General features: G+C 37.9%; 1 protein-coding gene and 1 pseudogene across 2 annotated transcripts in view; both read left to right on the plus strand.

Annotated features, from left to right (window-relative positions):
• The window catches only part of SLC26A7 (solute carrier family 26 member 7), a 138,878-nt gene that overhangs the window by 98,512 nt on the left and 19,121 nt on the right, over positions 1-21,245 (plus strand). Inside the window, exons 15-17 of the mRNA XM_081496849.1 lie at positions 5,571-5,708; positions 11,531-11,576; positions 21,102-21,202. Coding sequence (XP_081352975.1) covers positions 5,571-5,708; positions 11,531-11,576; positions 21,102-21,202 — 285 coding nt within the window. The remainder of the gene's footprint in view (positions 1-5,570; positions 5,709-11,530; positions 11,577-21,101; positions 21,203-21,245) is intronic.
• Positions 89-4,360, plus strand: LOC145509303 (serine/threonine-protein phosphatase PP1-gamma catalytic subunit pseudogene; annotated as a pseudogene). The gene is made up of 3 exons (XR_014055993.1): positions 89-140; positions 1,023-1,064; positions 2,248-4,360. The product of XR_014055993.1 is annotated as a serine/threonine-protein phosphatase PP1-gamma catalytic subunit pseudogene (transcript).

The following is a 21,245-nucleotide window of genomic DNA, read 5'->3' on the forward strand; positions in this document are numbered from 1 at the left end:
TGATCACTACATATATAGCAATCAACATGGAACAAATCAATAGAATAACAACAAAAATCTTGTATTAGCATTCAAATGAGAGAATAACATGGCACATAAAAATACAGTTCACAGTAGAATCACGGTCCGGATTAGCTCAGGTATTTGGAAACCTCTCTTCCATTTGACGTGTCTGTTAGTTTATGTGTGTGTCACTCAGTCGTGTCTGACTCTTTGCGACCTCATGGACTGTAGCCCACCAGACTCCTCTGTCCATGGAATTCTCTGAGAACACTGGAGTGGTTTGCCATTTCCTTCTCCAGGTGATTTTCCTGACCCGGGGGTCTCCTGCATTGCAGGCAGATTCTTTACCATCTGAGCTATAGGGAGGTTTCAACTATTAGTTTAGTTTGACATATAGCAGTCAAACTAAACTAAGAGTCTATCCCAAATTAAATGATGGAAGAAGATAGGGAATAGGGAAGGGAGTCAAGAAAAGTGGGATCATGGTATTTGTTAACACGATCAATGAATCTTTATTATCAGCAGAGCATAATTAACGACTCTAGGCTTGGTGTTTTGCACAATGGACCCCTTTTTAAGGAAATAACGTATATAAATGATCTCACCACCAGGTGGCGTTAGTGGTAAAGAACTCGCCTGCCCAGGCAGGAGACTAAGAGACGCAGGTTCGATCCCTGGGCATGGCAACCCTCTCCAGCATTCTTCCCTGTGGAATTCCATGGACAGAGGAGCCTGGCCGGCTACAGTCCATAGGGTTGCACAGAGTCAGACACGACTGAAGCAACTTAGCAGGCACGCCCACAATCCATGTTTAGGCAGGCCAATTGTGTTTGAATTCTAGCTTTTTGTTCTGAAGGATGGCACAAACAAGTTTAAGGTGAAGAAAGAAAATGTTGACTGAAATTCTTGTCAATTAAAAAAACTGGCTTTACTTTGAAACTGCTTTGTGATGTTTGACCAACCTTTTTTATCTTTATTTTTCATTTTTACTTGTTTTAATACCTCATGATTGTCCTCAGAACAGAGAGAACTAACCTCCTACCAGAAGGATCAGTGTCAGGGTATTTCTGAGTAGACTGAAAGTAAAAAGTAAGCAACAGGAGTCCTTCTCTGATACCCAGGGAAATGGCTTGTGTTTTTAACAAGTATAGAAATATTTGCTTCACAGAAAGCTATCAGAGTTCAAAGACTTTGAAGGTGCCCCAGACTCAAGTTTTCCACCAATGTTACCTTTCTTTCTTTCCTGTCCCTTACTTTTCTTCCTTTAAAATTTTCAGGTGCAAAGTCCCAGACTGACTTAGGCCTCTGTGTATCCACCCCACACATGCAGCTGTGTACCATAGCCTTGACATTCTTAGCTTTGAAGCGGAATTCAGGTTTGACTATTTTTCAGTTTGAAGATCACTCATTAATAAATTGTACCTAGTCCATACCGTCTCTTCAGGCTAAATGTATGAGAAAATGAATAAGGGGATTTGCAGGAAGATGAAAGTGCCACAGTTTCTCCATGTCTTGCCCTTGATTTGTTCCAGTCTAGTTACCTACCCGAATAATAACTGTGCCACAGGAAACCTTAATTTTATTAGAATATTGCACCTCACTGGTTATTTAATGTTTTGTATCAAAACTAAGAGGGAAAACACTAAGAGAAAGACTTGAATATAAACTGTTAGGTGGAGTTTTTAGCTAACGTCAAGTGTAGCGGTGATCTGTCCCTCCTCTCTCCCACGCCTTCTTCAGGTGAAACAATTTGGAAGATCTCTTCCCACTCAGGGACTTCAACTCTATTGAGAATTTCTTTTCTGGCCCAACTCCATTGCTTAATAAATGCCTATCTTTAAAAAGCATACTAACTTAAAACATCCCGGCACAATCAAATGGTGAGATCAGTGAGACAATCTAAGGTGTGGGGGCTTTGTCATAACTACACATGACAGGCCAAATGTTTTACTCTGTCTTGTAAGAGATTTCCTCTTTATTAAAAGTTCCTTTGGTAACATAAAGGTTTTTATTTTCTTGAATTGCTTAGTTGTGGCAAATCTCCTCACTTTCTAGAGCTTGAACAGTTGTGTAGCTATAGAAACTTTTTGAGATGATCCGGTTTAAGAATGTACCTACTTTAGCTCTCATGATTCCAGTAGGGGAAGGAGGAGGAGGCAAGGAGCAGAGTCGCTGGGGGTGATGGGGGGCGGCTGTGGTTTCTGCAACTGCTGCAGCACCGTCTGTGCTGCTGGGATGGGAAAGGAAGTGAGGATCCCAGGTGGGGTCAGCGGCGGTGCTGCTGCGGGAGGGTCGGCATCGGGAAGGCAATAGTGGATCTAGATAAACAACATTGACAGCATCATCCAATGGCTGCTGCAAGAGAGGGTCCAAGCCTGGCAAGAACGTCCAGCTACAGGGACATGAAATCGGAGGACTGTGGTTATTAAAGTCCTGAGAGAGCTTTCTCAGTCAGCCTACTATCCTCCTAGGACTGGAAGCACCATTCAAAATGTACGGTGATATCAATGGGCAATCCTATTTGATTTGCTGTGACTTTCTGAGTACAGTGGTTTCCCTCCAAAAGCAATTACTTGTTTCTTGGGGACCATGTGAACACGGGAAAGCAGTCACTGGACACTCTCTGCCTCTTACTGACTTACAAAATCAAATATCTCTAGATTGTTTTCTTCTCGGAGGAAACCACGAATGTGACAGTGTCAATAGAATTTAGGGGTTTTATGATGAATTAAAAGAAGATATAACATTAAAGTATGGAAAACTTTCGCAGACTACTTTAACTGTTTATGGATAGCAGTCATCCTGAGAAAACCTTCTGCTGTCATGGAGGTTTATCACCAGATCTCCAGTCTGTGGAGTGGATTTGGTGAATTATGCAGCCAGTCGGTGACCCAGATCAAGATTGTCTTTGTGACCTTTTGTGGTCTGACCCTGATAAGGATGTTTTTGGCTGGGGTTCAAAAATGACAGAGGGTTGTGCTTTGCACTTGGTGCAGAAGTGGTTGCAAATTTCTCCATAAGCATGATTTAGATTTCATATGTAGAGCCCATCAGGTGGTTGAAGATGGATAGAAGTTTTTTGCAAAGAGACCCTTGGTCACTCTGTTTTCTGCATCTAGTTATGGTGGAGAGCTTGACAAAGAAAGTGCCATGATGAGTGTGGATGAGACACTAGTGTGTTCTCTTCAGATTTTACAGCCTGCAGAGAAAAAGAAGTCAAGTGCCGTGAGATCTGAAATACCTCCAGGGGCTATGATTACAAAGCAAGCAAAGAAATAAATGCCATTCTGACATTGCCTAGTTGGGACTTGTAACATATATAGCTTTTATTTTTAAAGCTGTAATGTGTATTGGTCAGCTTACTTAAATAATGTTTGTGGGCCCCTGTTCCATTTTTTGCTTTATCAATAGTATTTGTTGATTTTAACAGCAAACAAAAGATTCCCCACTCTCAAGGAAAGATGTTTTATTTTGTTTAGTTCTTTGTTCCTTTTGCAAACAATTTTGATGATAGTGCTAAAGGTGTACACCCCAGGACAGCTTATCCTGACTAAGGGGTGAGTGTACAATTGATCTTTCTTTAAATTTGGTACAGCTCATGAATAATGTGAATACGCATTTTCTTTAGGATATAAAGAGAGATCTAGGGTGCTCAGTGTGTACATGCTTTTGTCATAAAATGCATACTGTAGGATACAAAACACCGTGAACTTTTTGTTTGGTTGCTTCAGAGAAATTGCTCTTTTTCTTGTCTTGTCATGTACAAATTAGTTTTTAGAGTTATCAAAATCAAGAATAACTTTCAACCTTGCCAGCATCACTTGTATGTATATTTAATTAAAGTACACTCTCCCTGTGATACACTTAAAATGACAGTTAAAGTCATTATTTTAAATGTTTGTGATTCTTTCCTAAAGCCAAAGTTTCTACTAAAATATATATGGACATTCTCCTAAGTACAAGGTGACATGATTGTGTATCCCTGCCACCTTCTTGGGGATTCAAAAATAAGTTTTTAAGTTTGAATAGCAATAAATAACATAGGCCTTTTTACACTATTAATGATTAAAGTTAATAACATTTTGTAGTATTTTCAGTCTATTCATTAAGTAATCTTTTTACAGTTACATCAGGACTGCACCTGTCCATTCAGAAAGCTTCAAATTATAAAAACAATACTGTTCTGCATGTGTGACTGATTATGCTTTCTTTGGCCTACATTCTTTATTCTGTGATGAAGTTGAGGCTTATAAGTCAAAACAAAGGAAATAACTTACTCTCCACCAGTTTATACAGAACTCACAGTATCTATGACTTTTTAAAACTAGTATCTGTTAAAGAAAAAAAGAAAAAGAAAGCGGTTTCAACAGATGACCATTGTAGGATATACAATACCATGTGGGAAAAATGAATTCAGACTTATTTAATGATGAAATTGTTAAAAAAAAATTACCTACTTTAAAAAACAAGGAAGCTAAGAGAGGTTAAATGAATTATCCAAATTCACGTATCTATTATTTTCCGATCTTTCTATCTCGGTCTGTGTGTGTCTCCTCCTCTGTTTGAGTGCTGAAGTCTGAAGGAGCCCTGCCTTATTTAGTTGGTAAGGAATCACCGTTGCATAGAGCTCCCATTCCCCTCAGTGTCTGAGATGGACCCCTGCTCCAAAGGCCATGGGCTGTGCTGTGCTTGCTTAGTCACTCAGTCACATCCGACTCTTTGCGACCCCGTGGACTGTAGCCCGCCAGGCTCCTCTGTCCATGGGGATTCTCCAGGCAAGCAAACTGGAGTGGGTTGCCATGCCTTCCTCCAAGGGATCTTCCCAACCCAGGGATTGAACCCAGGTCACCTGCATTGCAAGTGGATTCTTTAACATCTGAGACACCAGGGAAGCCCAAAGGTCATGGCGAAGATGGTATTGCCAGGAAGACCTGGGCAAGATGGCTGCAGCAGACAACTTTTGTATTGAAATTTTTCCTTCTCCATTTCTTCATGTCTTGCCTACATCCTGGCAATACAGTATAATCTAGGCCTGCCCAAAGTGAAATTACCTTCCTGATAATACCTCTTGGTTTCTTTCTCCCAATTAGAACTATCAGTCACTTGTAAGGTGACTTCCAGGCAAAGGAAGGCTGTATCATTATCAGGTAAATGATTGACAGTTGACCTTTCAGGCCATATTTTCATTTTAAAAATTGCTGATGGCTAGGTAAAGGAATTTTTAAGTTTCTGGATTGCGTGGAATAGGTACTTTAAGGAGGATAAGTCTTTCTGATACTGTTTGGGTAGTCTGTTGCCTCCCCAAAACTCAGTAGGAATAAGGGGTATTTTCTGAAAGGCTACAGATGTATCTAACTGTTGCTAATGTTTCTTAGTAAAGAAGAAATACATATATTCCTTGAGAAGTATGGTAGTATATTAAATCCTCAAAAATTTTTAATAATGAAAACATCAGCAAAGAAATTGTCAGTCATGATTAAGTGACAATTGGACTTACAGGGTTTCAGTTCATTGTAGGATTTATTTCGTTCAGAACTCTGAATCTGTTCATTGGTTTCCTCTGAAAGGAAACCCTGCAGCAGGTGAAAATTATCTCAATAAACAACCCGCTTATTTTTCTGAACGCGAAGAAGTTTCATACTGATCTGATGAACATAGTCCAAAAAGAAAACACTGGAAACCAGCCACTTGATGAAATCAGAAAGGTAAGGTCAACTCTTTTGTTTATATTATGCTACAGGTAATCCTATATCATGATACCCCAAAAAAGTACCATGTGAATATAATACATTATAAAAGTGTTTAGAGGCCTCTTCCGTCAGTAAAACCTTATATTGTGTTATAGTTTTTATTTGGTTTTATAGTTATTCACTCATTTGTTCAGTTACTCACTAACCCAGCATAGAGCTGAAGGACACGCGTGCTGTGCCGTTCTGTGCTTAGTCTCTCAGTTGTGTCTGACTCTTTGCGACCCCAGGCTCCTCCGTCTGTGGAATTCTCCAGGCAAGAATACTGGAGTAGGTTGCCAGGCCCTCCTCCAGGGGATCTCCCCAACCCAGGGATCAAACCCATGTCTCCCACATTTCAGGCAGATTCTTTACCAGTTGAGCCACCAGGGAAGCCTGCGTACTAGGTGCTAAAACCTTGAGAAGAGTAAATAAGACAATTTACTTAAATTAAAGGATCTTTTTACCAAGAGAAAGAAGAGTTAGGTCTACCTGTAAAAGAGAATATAGTCGATGACTCAAAGAAGTATAAACTGTTGGCCTCATTATGATAACATTATTTTAAATTGCCATCATTCTTTATCTCCACAAATTATCTCAGTTAACAGATAGCAAATCAAATATGCATGCGAAAGAGCTATGTGTAATCATTTGAATCCTTAAGCCCTCTGCAATGTTAAGAGCATGGACTTTGGAGCTAAGCTGCTTGGGTAAGCCACTTAAAAGCTATTAGACCTTAGCCAAATTATTTAATCTTTTCTATTTAAGTTTCCTAATCAGTACTATCAACAATTAAATGAGTTAATATATGCAAAGAAGTTAGGTAGTGCCTGGCCTACTTAATACTCTAAAATCTTAGCTAGTATTACTAGTTTGATTGAGTGCAAATAATATCCTCTCAGTGAAGAGTTTCTTGACTATTGTAGGTCACCAAATTCTCTTCTTTCTCTTGTATCCTTGAGCATATCCTATCTCTGTCAGTCAGATGCATAGGAGACCTTGGTCCTCCCATTTCTGGTATCTCAGGAACTAATTCCACATCCCTGTCTATGAAGCTTCATGTGTCTACCCCTGGGCCTCATGCTGATCCACACTACAGAGACCCTAGATATAAGATCAGATATGAAATTTGCTGGGAACAGTTCAAAATGAAAATGTGAAGTTCTTTGTTCAACAATTGTTAGGAATTTCAAAATGGTGACAACAGAGCTCTAATCCAAATGAGAGACCCTCCTAAGCTTGAGGTCTTATGTGACCGCACGGGACACTAGCCCACAAAACTGGCCCTGCCTATATACCTCCAGACCTTCTTTACCACTCACTGAGCTCTTTCAAATGTCACTTTCATCAGAAGGAGCCACCGCCTGTGATTTTGGGTTGAAAAGAACTTGCTCTTATGCTAAAGGGGGAGATTGATACCTAATTGTTCAAGTTGTATTAATATATTAGGCCTGTTTTTCATCACAAAGCCATTCTATACCTGTATATGAGACAGGTATGTTCTTGTGGCTGACTTTAAGCTCATAACCACCAAGTATAAGAGCATTATGGGAAAATCTGTCTAGAGCTTAATGTAACCTAATTAACCGACAAGAAGTTTGTGGTCCTATTTTTCCAAAATGTAAACTTACTTCTTGAAATAATATACTAAATTGTGGGCTTTATCACTTCTAGTAGAGTATCTGACATGGGAATTCTTGTAACTAATTATTTATCAATAGTTGATAGTGTTTTCCTTATTTTCCTGCAAGATTAAGGTTGCTCCAACTCGTTTTCAGAAATTGCAAAATGACATGTGTTTACCTTTAGTATATCTTAGAAACAAATCTCATTAACACAGTCTTTTGTGAGAAGTTTCCACATTTATGGTTTTACCTACTTGGGATTTCAGGAAATTGAATCCAAAAATCAAATAGGGTTCATAGAATTTAGGTTATTCATAGATAAAGACACTCAAAAGGATTCTTCAATTCAGAACTTCATGATGGTGAGGAAGAATTTGTTGAAACTGAGTTCCACTCTAATGATAATGATGCAAATATCATATGTATATTTGTATGTTGTGAATATTAAAGGAACTCCAAGGATTCAGACGGCAATTTGGAAGCCCTGCTCTCAGAGGAACCTGGGATAAACCTTTATTTGGAATGGTTAAAAGGATAGTCTTGAGCAAGGGTACTCTTTGGGGCATTTCATATTATTCTTGTCCAGCACTGTCGAGGATATCTACTTGTCTTAAGCACTGTGCACTTTTTCCAGGTTCAGCTTTAGAGTAAGATGCCCGCATCAGTTAATCTCTGCTGCAGCCCTGCCTCCCTTTTCCAGGCTGCACGCAGTAGTTCACAGTTGTGCCTTGAACTGGAGTGCTCTGCCAGGGCCTCGATTTTCTCTTCTCTGACAGCTGCATTTTCAACAGATGATGGTGATGGAAGGACATTGAAAACACTCCAGAGCAGGGAGATTCACATCCCATTCAAAACATGAATTGATGAAGTATCCTCTGTTAGGTTATACAATGATATACTTTTATATTGCTATACTTCCTGTATGCTCAGTCATGTCCAACTCTTTGAGACCCCATGGATTGTAGCCTACCAGGCTCCTCTGTCCCCAGGATTTCCCAGGCAAGAACACTGGAGCAGGATGCCATTTCCTACTCCAGGGGTTCTTTCCACATAGGACTGAACCCACGTGTCTTGTGTCTCCTGCATTGGCAGGCGGATTCTTCACCACTGAGCCTGTATATCGCCATTAAACATCTCCCTGAATACAGACGCTTAGAAGGATCTCAGGCTGCTAGTGTTTGATGGATTTGTGCTCATTATTATATAGAGCTACAGATATTTACTAGTCATTACCATTTTGTGCCCGCACTTTGCAAGAGAAGTTTCAATCTACCATTTATCTAAAATTTTCTTTTGCTCAGACAAGGTGTTTTTCAAAACTAGACTTTGTTTTTGGAACAGTTTTTTAGATTTACAGAAAAATTGAGTAGTTAGTATAGAGAGTTCCTAAATATAGAAAGAGTTCCTATATATACCCCATATTACACAGTTTCCTCTATTATTAATGTCTTGCATTAGTGTGATATATTTATTGTAATCAATCAACCAATATGGATACATTATCATTAAGTAAAGTCCATGCTTTATCTGGGCTTTTCAGATGGTGCTAGTGGTAAAGAACCCATCTGCCAATGCAGGAGACTTAAGAGATGTGGGTTCGATCTCTGGGTCAGGAAGATCCCCTGGAGAAGGGCGTGACAACCCACTCCAGTGTTCTTGCCTGGAGAATCCCGCAGACAGTGGAGCCTGGCGAGCTATAGTCCTTAGGGTGGCATAGAGTCAGACAGGACACATTTAGCACACATACTTTATTCAGATTTACTTAGTTCTACCTGATATCCTTTCTCTGCTCTAGAATTCCATCCAGTATATCATGTTACATTTAGTTGTCCTGTCTCCTTAGTTTCCTCTCGACTGTGACAGTTTCTTAGGCTTTCCCTTTATTGAATGGTCTTGACAATTTTGAGTAGTACTGGTCAGATATTTTGTAGAATACCCCTCTGTTGGAATTAACTCTTATTTTTCTTGTGATACCACTGGGAATATGGGTTTTTTTTAGGAAGAAAACTATAGAGGTGAGTGCTATTTTCATCACATTGTATCAAAGGTACATAATAGCAACATTATTTCTCACTGTAGATATTAATCTTGATCTTCTGGATGAAGTAGTATTTGCCAGGTTTCTCCCCTATAAAATTACTTAATTTCCCCTTTTGCATGCTGTGCTCTTTGAAAGCAAGTCACTGTGTGCAGCTTGTGTTTAGGGAATGTGGAGTCATGCTCCACCTTCTTGAGGGTGGAGTACTTATATAAATAATTTGAAATTCTTCTGCAGAAGAGACATCAGACAAGGCAAGAGGAGGGAAGGGAAACCCACACTCACTGGCTGTGTCGCGGGGGCTCGCCTCTTGGCCTGGGTTATCTAACACACTTGTCGTCAGCCCCACGATGCAACGGACTTTACCTGAATGTTACAAAAAAAAAAAAGATTGAGACTTAGAAATGTAAAATAACCTGGGGACAATTATTTGGTAACTGTCAGAATCAGACTTAAAATATATAAGCTGTGCCAGTGGGTGCAGTACCAGTGGCTTCCCAGGTAGCGGTGGTAGTGAAGATCACGCCTGCCAGTGCAGTAGACTTAAGAGACACGGGTTTGATCCCTGGAGAGGGTTGGATCCCTGGGTTGGGAAGATCCCTTGGAGAAGGGCATTGCAACCCACTTAAGTATTGGTGCCTGGAGAATCCCACGGACAGAGGAGCCTGGTGGGCTACAGTCCAAGGGTCGCAAAGAGTTTGGACATGACTGAGCGACTAACACACACACACACACACACACACACACACACACACAGTGGGTATTCAGAAGGGAAATTTGATATCCTATGGCCACACTCCAAGATGAAAACCGAGTTCATGGGAAGCAGTATAATGTAGCAGTTTGGAGCATGAGGTACGGAGTTGAAACACATGAACTCAGGTTTTAACTTAATTCTTGCTAGTTTTGTGACTTTGGTCAAATTATTTAACCATTTCAATCACTAGAAGTCTTCCAAATTTAAAAATTTTCTGATTTTCGTATGGAAAATGACGTCAGTAACTTCATAGGATTATTCCGAGAATTAAATGATTAATGTAAAGTTCTTAGTATACAGTAAGCACTCAAGAAATAACAGTTGCTATCATCATGAACAGTAATAACAATAAGACACTTTTGAGACGTATATAGCATGTTTTAATTTTAGAGGCATCAATTATTTTTAATTTCAAAAAAGTTTAATAGTAGGATATAAAGTCATTTTCATTATCCAGCATTTTCATAAATCAGGAATCTTTATTTCTTAGACATTTTCATGAAGCTTCAGATGAACAGCTAATTTTTTAAAAAAAATTATCTATTTTTATTGGAGTATAGTTGATTTACAACGTTTTGTTGGTGTCAAGTGTACAGCATAGTGATTCAGTTACACATACATGTATATCTTTTTTCCCCGATTCTTTTCCCTTATAGGTTGTTATAAAAATATTGAGTATAGTTCCCTGTGCTATACAGTATGCCCTTGTTGCTTATCTATTTTATATATAGTAGAGTGTGTATGTTAATCCCAAACTCCTAATTTATTCCTCCCCCACCGTTTTCCCATTGGCAACTGTAAATTTGTTTTCTATGTCTGCGAGTCTGTTTCTGTTTTGTATGTAAGTTCCTTTGTATCATCTTTTTTTATTGGATTCCCTGTGTAAGTGATATTATATGATATTTATCTTTCTCTGTCTGGCTTACTTCATATTACTCAGCCATAAAACATACAATAATGCCATTTATAGCAACATGCATGGACCTCATACTAAATGAATAGCTGACTTTTGTATAATATGAAATATGTATTTGGTGGCTCTTGCTTTGAGTGCTGTGTTAATGAGGTTAATTTCTGATTGGACACATACATGAAAAACACATGTAAATGTTCACTTCCTGATAAAAAAAATCAAAACAATCTGGCAGAAAATGTTCTGAGAAAGAGAGTCCGACTTGATAAATATCAACTGAGCTAACAAACTTAGAGCTAACTTATTATTTCCGTTTGTTGCATTTATCACTGAAAAAAAAGCTGGAGAAAATAATCGTTGGAGACTATTTTTTGTTGTTATTATGGGGAGAAAAGAATGATGTTCTTTTTTAGGGGCAGAAATGAATTTTTACAATGTTACTCATCTTTTTATGTGTTTTTATTTCAGTATGAACAAAGCACATTGCTCAGTTCTCTGAGTGGCGTTGGCAATGGTGAGTTAGCGTAAAGGAAATCTAAGTGTTCTGACTTGAACACAGAACAGAAGATGAAACCTTTGCCTCCTCCTCCTCCGGCCCCCTGCTTCTGTTCCCCTCCTGTCTCCTCCTTGTGTGCCTCTGCGCTCCTCTTTCCTCCCTTCTTCTCGCCTGTTCCGTCCACCTGGCTTTTTCCCTCGCTTCCTCCTCTTCCTCTCTTCTTTCTCCTACTCTGTCCTCCCCATTCCTCCTTCTTCTCGTCTTTGTCTTCCTCCTCACACTCCTAATTTATTTTGGAGATTAATTTCAGATGTATCAGCCTACAAAGGATGAAGGTATAAAAATTTATTATGAGGCATTATGAATACCTGAGACACTTAAATTAATGGTATTTTTTAAAATGGAAGGAAATACAATGTCCATCGATCAGAATACACAACGTTGAAAAGATGTCAATTCTCAAATTTTGTTATAGATATAAACTGAGTCACAATTAAAATTCTGATAGGACGTTTTAATGGCAGTTGATAAACTCATTCTAAATTTTGTACAAAACTCAAATGGCCAAGAATAGGCACGGCTGTTGTATATGAACAAGAGGGAGAGCTTGTTTTCTTATGTATGTATGAAAGTGTTATAAAGCCCCAGTAATCAGTGCAGTGTGCTACTGGTTCAGATCAACAGGACAGAGGAGAGAGCACTTGAGGAACAGCTCACGTATGTTGGTGTGTTACTTGTGACACGTGGCTCTGCAGAGCAGCGAGCAAAGGACTGTCATTAATACACAACAGTGAGACAGTCACACACCCACGATGGGTGGGGTTAGACCTCCATCCCGTCCCATCCCATCCCCCAAATCAGTGCCAGCTCAAAGCCCTCAGAGTGGTAGACAAACTATACATTTAGAAGAAAATACAGGAGACTATGTACAAGAAATGTTAAACATTATCGTTAAACCTCACTAGATTATGAAGAGTTTTGTTTACCAAACGTCATCATATGAGGCATGAAAAGATAAGCCAGAGTAAAAGAAGATAGACGTAATTTATAAAATGGAGAAAGAATTGTACTCCTCAACATATGAAGGAGTAAAAATGGCAGATGACCTGTTAGAAAAATGCGCAAGAGACATGAACAGGCACTCCACAAAAAGAGACATTTTCAAATTTACTAATAAGCATATGCAGATATGCTTACTTAAATTCACTGATGTTATTCATAATACTTGGGGAAATATAGATTAACTTCGCAATAATAACACAGTATATATGATTGATAGTTTTTAAAGTCTGACAATACCAAGTATTGGTGAGGATGTAGAGCAACAAAAATTCTCTTGCAATGCTAGTGGGAGTGTAAACTGTAACAACCTTGGAAAACAGTTTGGTAATATCATATAAAGTTTAAGATACACAAGATACACAAACTAGCAATTCCACACCCAGTTTACGTTCTAACAAGTTACATAAACAAGAATGTTCAAACAGTATTGTTTTTAACTATCCAAACCTGGAAACAGTTTGTATTTCAAAAAAAAACATTAGCTGGTAGTGTAAGTATGGACTATTTATACACTTGAATTTTTAGTTGATATATTTATTAGATGGTACACATATACAATAATGAAAACTAGATGAGTCTTATAAACGTAACTGGGCCAAAATGAAAAGGCAAAGGAAAACATAAAATTCAAATTCTATTGCTGCTAAGTCACTTCAGTCGTGTCCGACTCTGTGTGACCCTGCAGATGGCAGCCCACCAGGCTCCCCTGTCCCTGGGATTCTCCAGGCAAGAACACTGGAGTGGGTTGCTGTTTCCTTCTCCAGTGCATGAAAGGGAAAAGTGAAAGTGAAGTCGCTCAGTTGTGTCCGACCCTTAGCGAACCCGTGGACTGCAGCCTACCAGGCTCCTCTGTCCATAGGATTTTCCAGGCAAGAGTGCTGGAGTGGGGTGCCATTTCAAATTCTATTATATAAACTTTAAAAAAAAAGCAGGAAAAGCTGACATACTGATTTTGGCTCTTCTAAAGACAGTAACAAAGGAGCCTCTTAATATCTGCACCCGGAAACATATATAAGATTGCTCATAGTAACTCTGTTTATAATTCTCTCAAATGCAGAAAAACTAATAATTTTTAGAAGTACAGTGGATAAAAGAACATGTGGAACGTTTATATATTATAGTATCTATCATATTACTTTAAAGTACTCTAAATAAATGTATATTTATTTACATTTACATTATTTAAATGTCCGAAAAGAGTCGGACACGACTGAGCGACTGAACTGAACTGAAATAAATGTATAAAATATAGAATAGAATAAAATAAATATTATATAAATATACAAATTTAATTCCATGACCCACATCAACAGGATAGCAGCTCAGATGCTAGCTTCGCTGGTCTTTTCTAATTTCTCATGACAAATTTACTTTTTTCTACGTTGTGCTCTGAAAGAATGCTTATATAATACTGGTATTGCACTTATTTAATGGTTGTTTCTTGCAAGTCTTTCTCTTCTGCTAGTCTGAAAAGTTTACAAGGGCATTCTCACCTCTACATCCCTAGACCAGGCCCAGTTTGCAGAGAGCAGTAGCTGATCGACATGGTCACCCTTGCTGTGTCCCTGGGAAACCTTGTTAGCCAGTTACCCTTTTACAGTAGTCAGGACTGGTTGACCAGATGTTTTCCTGGTGTCCTCCTCTCTCCCCTCTCTTCTGACACCCCAGAGTACCCTGAGTTCCCCACCCTCTCTCGCTTGTTCAGGAACAGCATCCGGCTGTCACTTCCCTGTGCTGTGAATGCTCAGGTTTCTTTTATTGCTCATGTTCTTGATTTCCTCTCAAAGTTTAAATAGTAAAACCTATAACTCTTGGTTTTGTTGTGTTTACATTTTTGCTTCTGTTACTCTGATTCTGTCCTTAACCATATTCAAGATGAGTTAGTATGACTTTCTTATTTTTTTTTTTCTGCTATGAGACAGTCTTGGTCTTACTCCATGAATAGAGAACACCCAGTTTCCTGTGATTACAGAAGATAAAATTAATTGATCAGGGCACTTCCTCCTATGAGCCAAAGTAACCTGAGAATCTTCTAAACAGGGAGCTGTAATAAGATATTACAAATGGTTAGTGTTGACTGGGAGTTGGTGATGGACAGAGAAGCCTGGCATGCTGCAGTCTATGGGGTCGCAAAGAGCCTGATGTGGCTGAGCGACTGATCTGAACTGAACTAACACACAAGCTGAGATGCAGTTGCCATCCTAGCTTTATTCTATTCTGTGATGACAGACTAATCCTAAAAGAAAACAAAAAGCTTCTTATGCATTAGCGATCCTTCAGAGGATCAAGTGCCCAGTCCTCAGCTTGACACCTAAAACCTTTCCTTTTGTTTTTAAACTGATTTCCCTTTTACTACACATTGCACAAGTTCTCTATACCAGTCAGGTGAATCAGTTTTCATGGCTCCTACATCTAATTTAATCATTCCCGGATCTAATTCTTTTTTTAAAAATTTATTTATTTTAATTGGAGGCTAATTCCTTTACAATATTGTGGTGGTTTTTGCCATACAGTGACATGAATCAGCCATGGGTGTACATCTGTCCCCTTGTCCCAAACCCCCCTCCCACCTCCCTCCGCATCCCATCCCTCTGGATTGTCCCAGTGCACCTGGATCTAATTCTTCATTCATACTCTCCCTTCTAGAACCATCTACATGTTTGCCAATCCAAATATTACACTTTCTTCAAGGTTTAATAGAGAAGAAAAGTAAGTCAAAGGGACATATTCTTTGGCAAACTCATTAGGTAGAAAAAGAAGTCAACCAGATCCATAGAGGCAAATATATAATGAAGTGCCGCTTAGAATTCAGTTCCTTCAGCTGTAAAATGGAAATTGTAGTAGCATGGAGAGACCACCACATGCCTCACTCAATCACATATAACTTTATACAGTTATAAAGGTGTTTTATCCATGCACATTTTCCTCCTAATTATATTTTTAAGGGAAGAGATGCATTTTTAGTGTCCATTGCATTATCCTTCATTGTCCAGTGAACACTTGGTCAATGAATGAAAATTAACACTGCTAATATTTGTGCAGCACTTCCAAGTTTTCAAAAGATATTCTTCTAAATAGATGAAATAGATAAATGGTAATTATCATTTTCAAATAGATAATAGGATACTCTTAGTTTTACTGATGAAGTTGAGGCCCACTCTTGCTTTCTGAGGGGGTCTGTATGCTGCCTATTGAATGTGTATCTCTCTAAATAAAGTTACTTTCACTTAAAAAAAATTGAGGCCCTAGATAACTAACTTTCTCAGGATCATGCAGTTGGTTAGGGGAAGAGGAGGACCTCAAGGTCCCGTTGAAGGCCAACGTTATAAGAAAGGGTGCTTAAAGTTGGGATTTGAGAGTTCAGAACCAGATGCAGTCTGCAGAAACACAATCAGGAAGGGTGGGTTGGTGTTAATCCAGAGAAAAGGAGGTGACAGAGAGTGGCACTTTTCTTTGCTTTGGTTGCAAGCTTGTGAAAATGGAGATGAAGATGGACTTAAAAGAGATTTCAGTATGTAATTAACATAACCAGCACTGTTTGGGTATTGAGGGAAGGAGGAGAGCAATACAAATGATGATTCAAAACTCTGAAACTCTCAGACTGGGATAATATGACATCCAGGAGGGTAGCTAAAAGGAAAGGGAAGTTTATTTTAGAAGATGGTGAATTTACGATACTGGAAAACCTTCCAGAGATATCCTTGGGTTGTGGGGACCATTGAATAGATCTGGAAATAACTAAAGCAAAGGGAAATGTTAGCTGGGTGAGGGAGTAGGAAAGAAGGAGAATAAATAATACCCCCTCCTGTAAACAATCTTTACCGAAGAGGAAGAATTGATTGAATGAACTAAATAAACTTACAAACCATGTAAATAATAAGATGGAAGTCATCATATTTTTCTGAATGAAAACAGAAATTTCTCAAATGTGAAGAAATTTCCCATTACTATGTTTGGTAAATTGTGTTCCAAAGCACTTTAGTCACATTGTGCCGTTACCAAGAGGCACTCTGTCAACATCTTTCTTAGTATTGTGATTTTTCAGGTTCGCCTCCACCACCTTCTTACCTGCTTACCTTCAAATTATCCTCCAAGTCTCAGCTTCCTTGTCCCATTCTTCCTTTCATTCCCGTGTTAATTAATAAATGTCCTTGCTCACTTAGCAAATCTTTCTTGTATTCAGTGAACAACGACTAAGTCCTAGGCACAATGATGGGTGCTATATATTCAAGGATGAGAAAGCAGGCACGATCTCTGTCATCACAGGTCCTGAAGCCTAAACTGGTTCCCCTCTCTCAACTGCCCCATCCTCATGCAGTGCCCTGAACGAGCTGTACTTTGGAGGCTCCAGGGGAGAATCCTCTTACTTCCTTACCCTTTTCAGCGTCTAGAGGCCATTCACATTCCTCGGGTCATATCCTTTCCTCTATCTTCAAACCAGCAGTGCTGACATCTTCAAACCTCCCTCTGACCCCTTCTTCCATCACTGTGTCTCCTTCTTTGCCTCTGACCCTCCTGCTTCCCTGTGATAAGAACCCTAGGAACATTGGATTCCCCGCCCCAGGGTAATTCAGGATAATCTCATTCAGGATTCTTAATTTAATCAAATCTGCAACGTTCCTTTGACCATGTAAGGCAACATATTCCACAGGTTCTAGGGATTAAGCTATGGACATCACTGGGGGCCATTGTTCTGTCTACAATATCAGGTCTATCCTGTACCTCCTGGGCGCTTTCTGCATAACTTTCCTTAGTGACACTTCAGATTACTAGTTTAACTGACTGGTTTCTCAGCTTACTTGTGAGTCTACTGAGTGTAGGGACCATTATCTCTCTTGTCCATCATTCTACTTGTATTTCTTAGGATGGTGCTTAGAGTAAGCACACGCCACATCTATATTAACCAATTGCTTGAATGAATGAATGAATAAAAGAGATAATGTACACAATAATATGTACACATGTTTTCCAAAGATCGTGTTTTGGTTTGTCCTAAATATTTCTGATTCCTTATTTTCTTGAGAATTTAGAGATATAAATCTGTTTCTCAATGATTACTTGATATCAACAGAAAACACCTTCTTTTAAAAAATTATGAGTGATTCACAAACTGCCAGAAACCTTTTGAAGTATAAAAAAGCACTCCTAAATTATGCATCTGTGAATACTTTTTAATTAAACAAGTTAATTAACATTCCACAGGAGAGAGCTGGTTTGCACAGTCTGGAGTTAATCACCCACCCACACATGATGGTGAATTTCTTTCTTTATTTTTCTTTGATTTTTGTAGATAAAACCCATCATTTACCACATCCCCCATGAGTATATATTAGTTATCTCCTTTGCACATACTCCAAGCTTACCTCATTTTGCTTAAGGCATATTAGCTGTTCATTCAGTTTTCTACAACAATATGAATTTTATTGCACTGATTGATTTACTTAGAAGCTTAGAACACAAGCATATAATAACAGTCGTAAAATCAGCACAATGACAGAACTGAGAGGATACTATATAAAAGAAAACTTCACTTATTTTTGAAAAGATTTCAGAAATGTCCATTGTATTTAAATTTTCATTTGAGGGAATTCGTAACTTTGCCATTAACAATGTCTTTTTTATTTTCCAAAAAAAAAAGAACTGCTTCTCTTAAAAAAATGTGTACTTAAATTGTTATCCACAACTACATGGCACAATTCTTTTGTTTTATTTCTTTTGGACAGTCTGAAAATGTGCATACATTTTGATTAAAGGAACACAAAAGAGGAACCTCAGATATAAAAATGAAGGACAAAGCAAGCACATTCTGAAACAAAAGAAAAATTTTTGTTTCACTATTGATTAAACCCAAACATTTTTAGTTAGCAATCTATCATCACTTAAATTATGAAATAATTACAAGAAAATATAGAGAACAGCCAGTGTAATTTACAAGTGAAATAAATAGGATAGAAAAGAAAAAAAACACCTTCTTTCTTAAATAATTTTCTGTATCCTTTTACCACCATTTCCTAGTCATTTAGATTAATGATCAATCTCTCTAAATAATATGCATAGTTTTTTCACTGGATTATTAAGTTCAGATTGACAAGTAAAATTGCTTATGAACTAGTAGTGACTTTCTGAAGCACTGAATTGATAGAAATTCTAGGCTCTTCTTTGAACTGACTGGGAAAAAATACCATGATTGATTAGCCATGTTTGGCTTTTTAAAGAATAGGGTTGATAGAATGCATGTCATAAATTTAGTTACAGATAATAATTTATGTACCTCCTTCATGAAAAGCAATTATAAATAAAATAGTTGTTAATTTTTTCTGGATAATATTGAGTACATATATTGAATTATGTTCAGTTTTACCAATGACAATTATGTTTTCTAGTAAATGAAGAATAAGGCTTAAAGATCTCAAAGAATTAATAATTTAATTTGGGTGGATTAGATATTAATGATAACTTTTTCTACATAAATTTTTGAACTAAGAATTTTAGATTTAGCTTTTTTGTATGCACTGTACTATAAAAAGACTACAAGGAGATGGAAAAAATACTTCATTAATTTTGTTATCAAATTTTGTCATCACTGTCATTTTAAGATCTATTATTAAATATGTCAGAGGTTTAAGTCATTTATTTAATCCAAGTTATTGAATTTTTTAAAAATTACTGATTATTTTCCTTGTGTTTAGTAAGAGTAACCAGATTTACATAATGATAAGTTGGTAAATCCAAAAAACTCTTGGAGTGGAGAATATGGCATGGGGTGGTGGAGAAGCGTGATTTGTTGCACTTGCCAATTTCCATGGTGTAAATATTTCCAAACTACCACCATGCTGTCATTAAATGTGGAGCTTGAAAAGATTTGTACACAGTTGACATGCTGAAAAGATGTCAAAATAGCTGGACTGAATTGTCTTCTAAAAAATCATATACGTTTTATTTTCTAAAACATATATTCAGAAGTATTGCATAGAAACCCTTCAAATTTTGAACTCCATGGTACATTGCAAATAATTAGTCTTACTAAAGCTTTTTATATCTAACTTTGTAAGGATATATCTAATCCATTATATATATTTTATGCATGTATGCCATGTGGATTATTGAACTTTTGTAGGAAAGCTTATCTGATATTCAATTGTTAAAGATTCTTATACTCTGAAAATTCAACAAAATGTTTCCAAATTGGATAAAACATGTTTATGAATCATAAAAATTTTGCAAGGAAGTACATATCACAGACAAATAATGAGTCAAATGTCTTAGCAAATCTTTTAATGTTTCTCTAGTAATTCTTCTTAACTCTAAATAAAATGGAATAAAAGTATCTCTAAACTAATGAGTGTAGTGCCAGTCTGTGTATGTGTGTTTGTGTGTGTCTGTTGGTGAGACTAGGAGATAAAAGGAATAGATACCAATCAACGGTCCACTGTTTGTCCTTGCCTAGGATTCATATTTTTATTTTTCCTGCGATCTTAAACCCACTCTGCAATCTCTGATAATAGCAATGACCTATTATATCTGAGGCTATAAAAAAGAGCCCTTCTGTAGTAGAGCTAGGTCCAATTTTTAGGCAAATATTGAATGATAATGATTACTACTGAGTGGTCAGTGGATGAGCTAAGTTGTGGTCACTGTTCATTTTGCTTGAAGTTCTAATTTACCGTTTTGAGCCAGTGGTAGCATAGCCTGGATCTATGCTTGCCCTCAGAGCTCCTCCTGGGAGAAGAAGGGAGACAGAAGGCACTATGACAGTGCCTGGCATGTGGGAGGCCCCCAGTAAATTTTAAAAATATATTTTTAAATGTATTTGGCTGCGCTGGGTCTTAGTTGCAGCACACAGAATCTTAGATCTTTGTTGCAGCATGTGGGATCTTTAGTTGTGGCAGGTGGACTTCTGGTTGCAGCATGTGAACCCTTAGTTGCAGCATGTGGGACTAGCTCCCTGACCAGAGGTCAAACCTGGACCCCTGCATTGGGAGCATGGTATCCTAGCCACTGGACCACCAGGGTAGTCCCCCCAATAAATACTGATTGAATGGGACAGGAAAATTTTGAGATCTCAAACTATCATCAGTGTTTAAAGTTGTTCATATGATTGGAAGGCTTACAGCTCTGTATTGGTTCTACTTTTAGAATTAAATATAACTTCAAAGCTACTTTTGTATGAAGCCTTCCCTGGTTGCTCCAGAGGGACATCTTCTTATTGTAAATTTCCATTCTCTTTCATTTTTAATGATATGTTATTTACCAATATTATCCTTGGCACTCAAGTTGTGTAGTAATTACCTGAGATAATATTGGAATAATAAAAAATCAGAGTTCAAAAATAATTAGTAGCCAACTGAAAATGTAAAGTTTAAAGTGTTTGGAATTGGTTTTGTTAAACATTAGGCCACTGTTGATCTTCCCAAATGTTCAACAAAATCAATATGAAAATCTCTAAGAATTCTCTCTGATTCAACTCTGTTCTTCTTACAGAAGAAGCTACCCAGCCCTGCCTGAATCCAAAGTGTTCTTTAATCCTGGATTGCAGTGGATTGACCTTTTCTGACTATTCTGGAATCTCCACGCTTGTTGAGGTATTTGTGCAGCTTGTGTTTGGACTGATTCTTTCCCTTCTCT

The sequence above is a fragment of the Giraffa tippelskirchi genome, chromosome 6 (genome assembly GCF_054371585.1).
Source record: "Giraffa tippelskirchi isolate mGirTip1 chromosome 6, T2T-mGirTip1v1.2.pri, whole genome shotgun sequence".
Taxonomy (NCBI): Eukaryota; Metazoa; Chordata; class Mammalia; order Artiodactyla; family Giraffidae; genus Giraffa; species Giraffa tippelskirchi.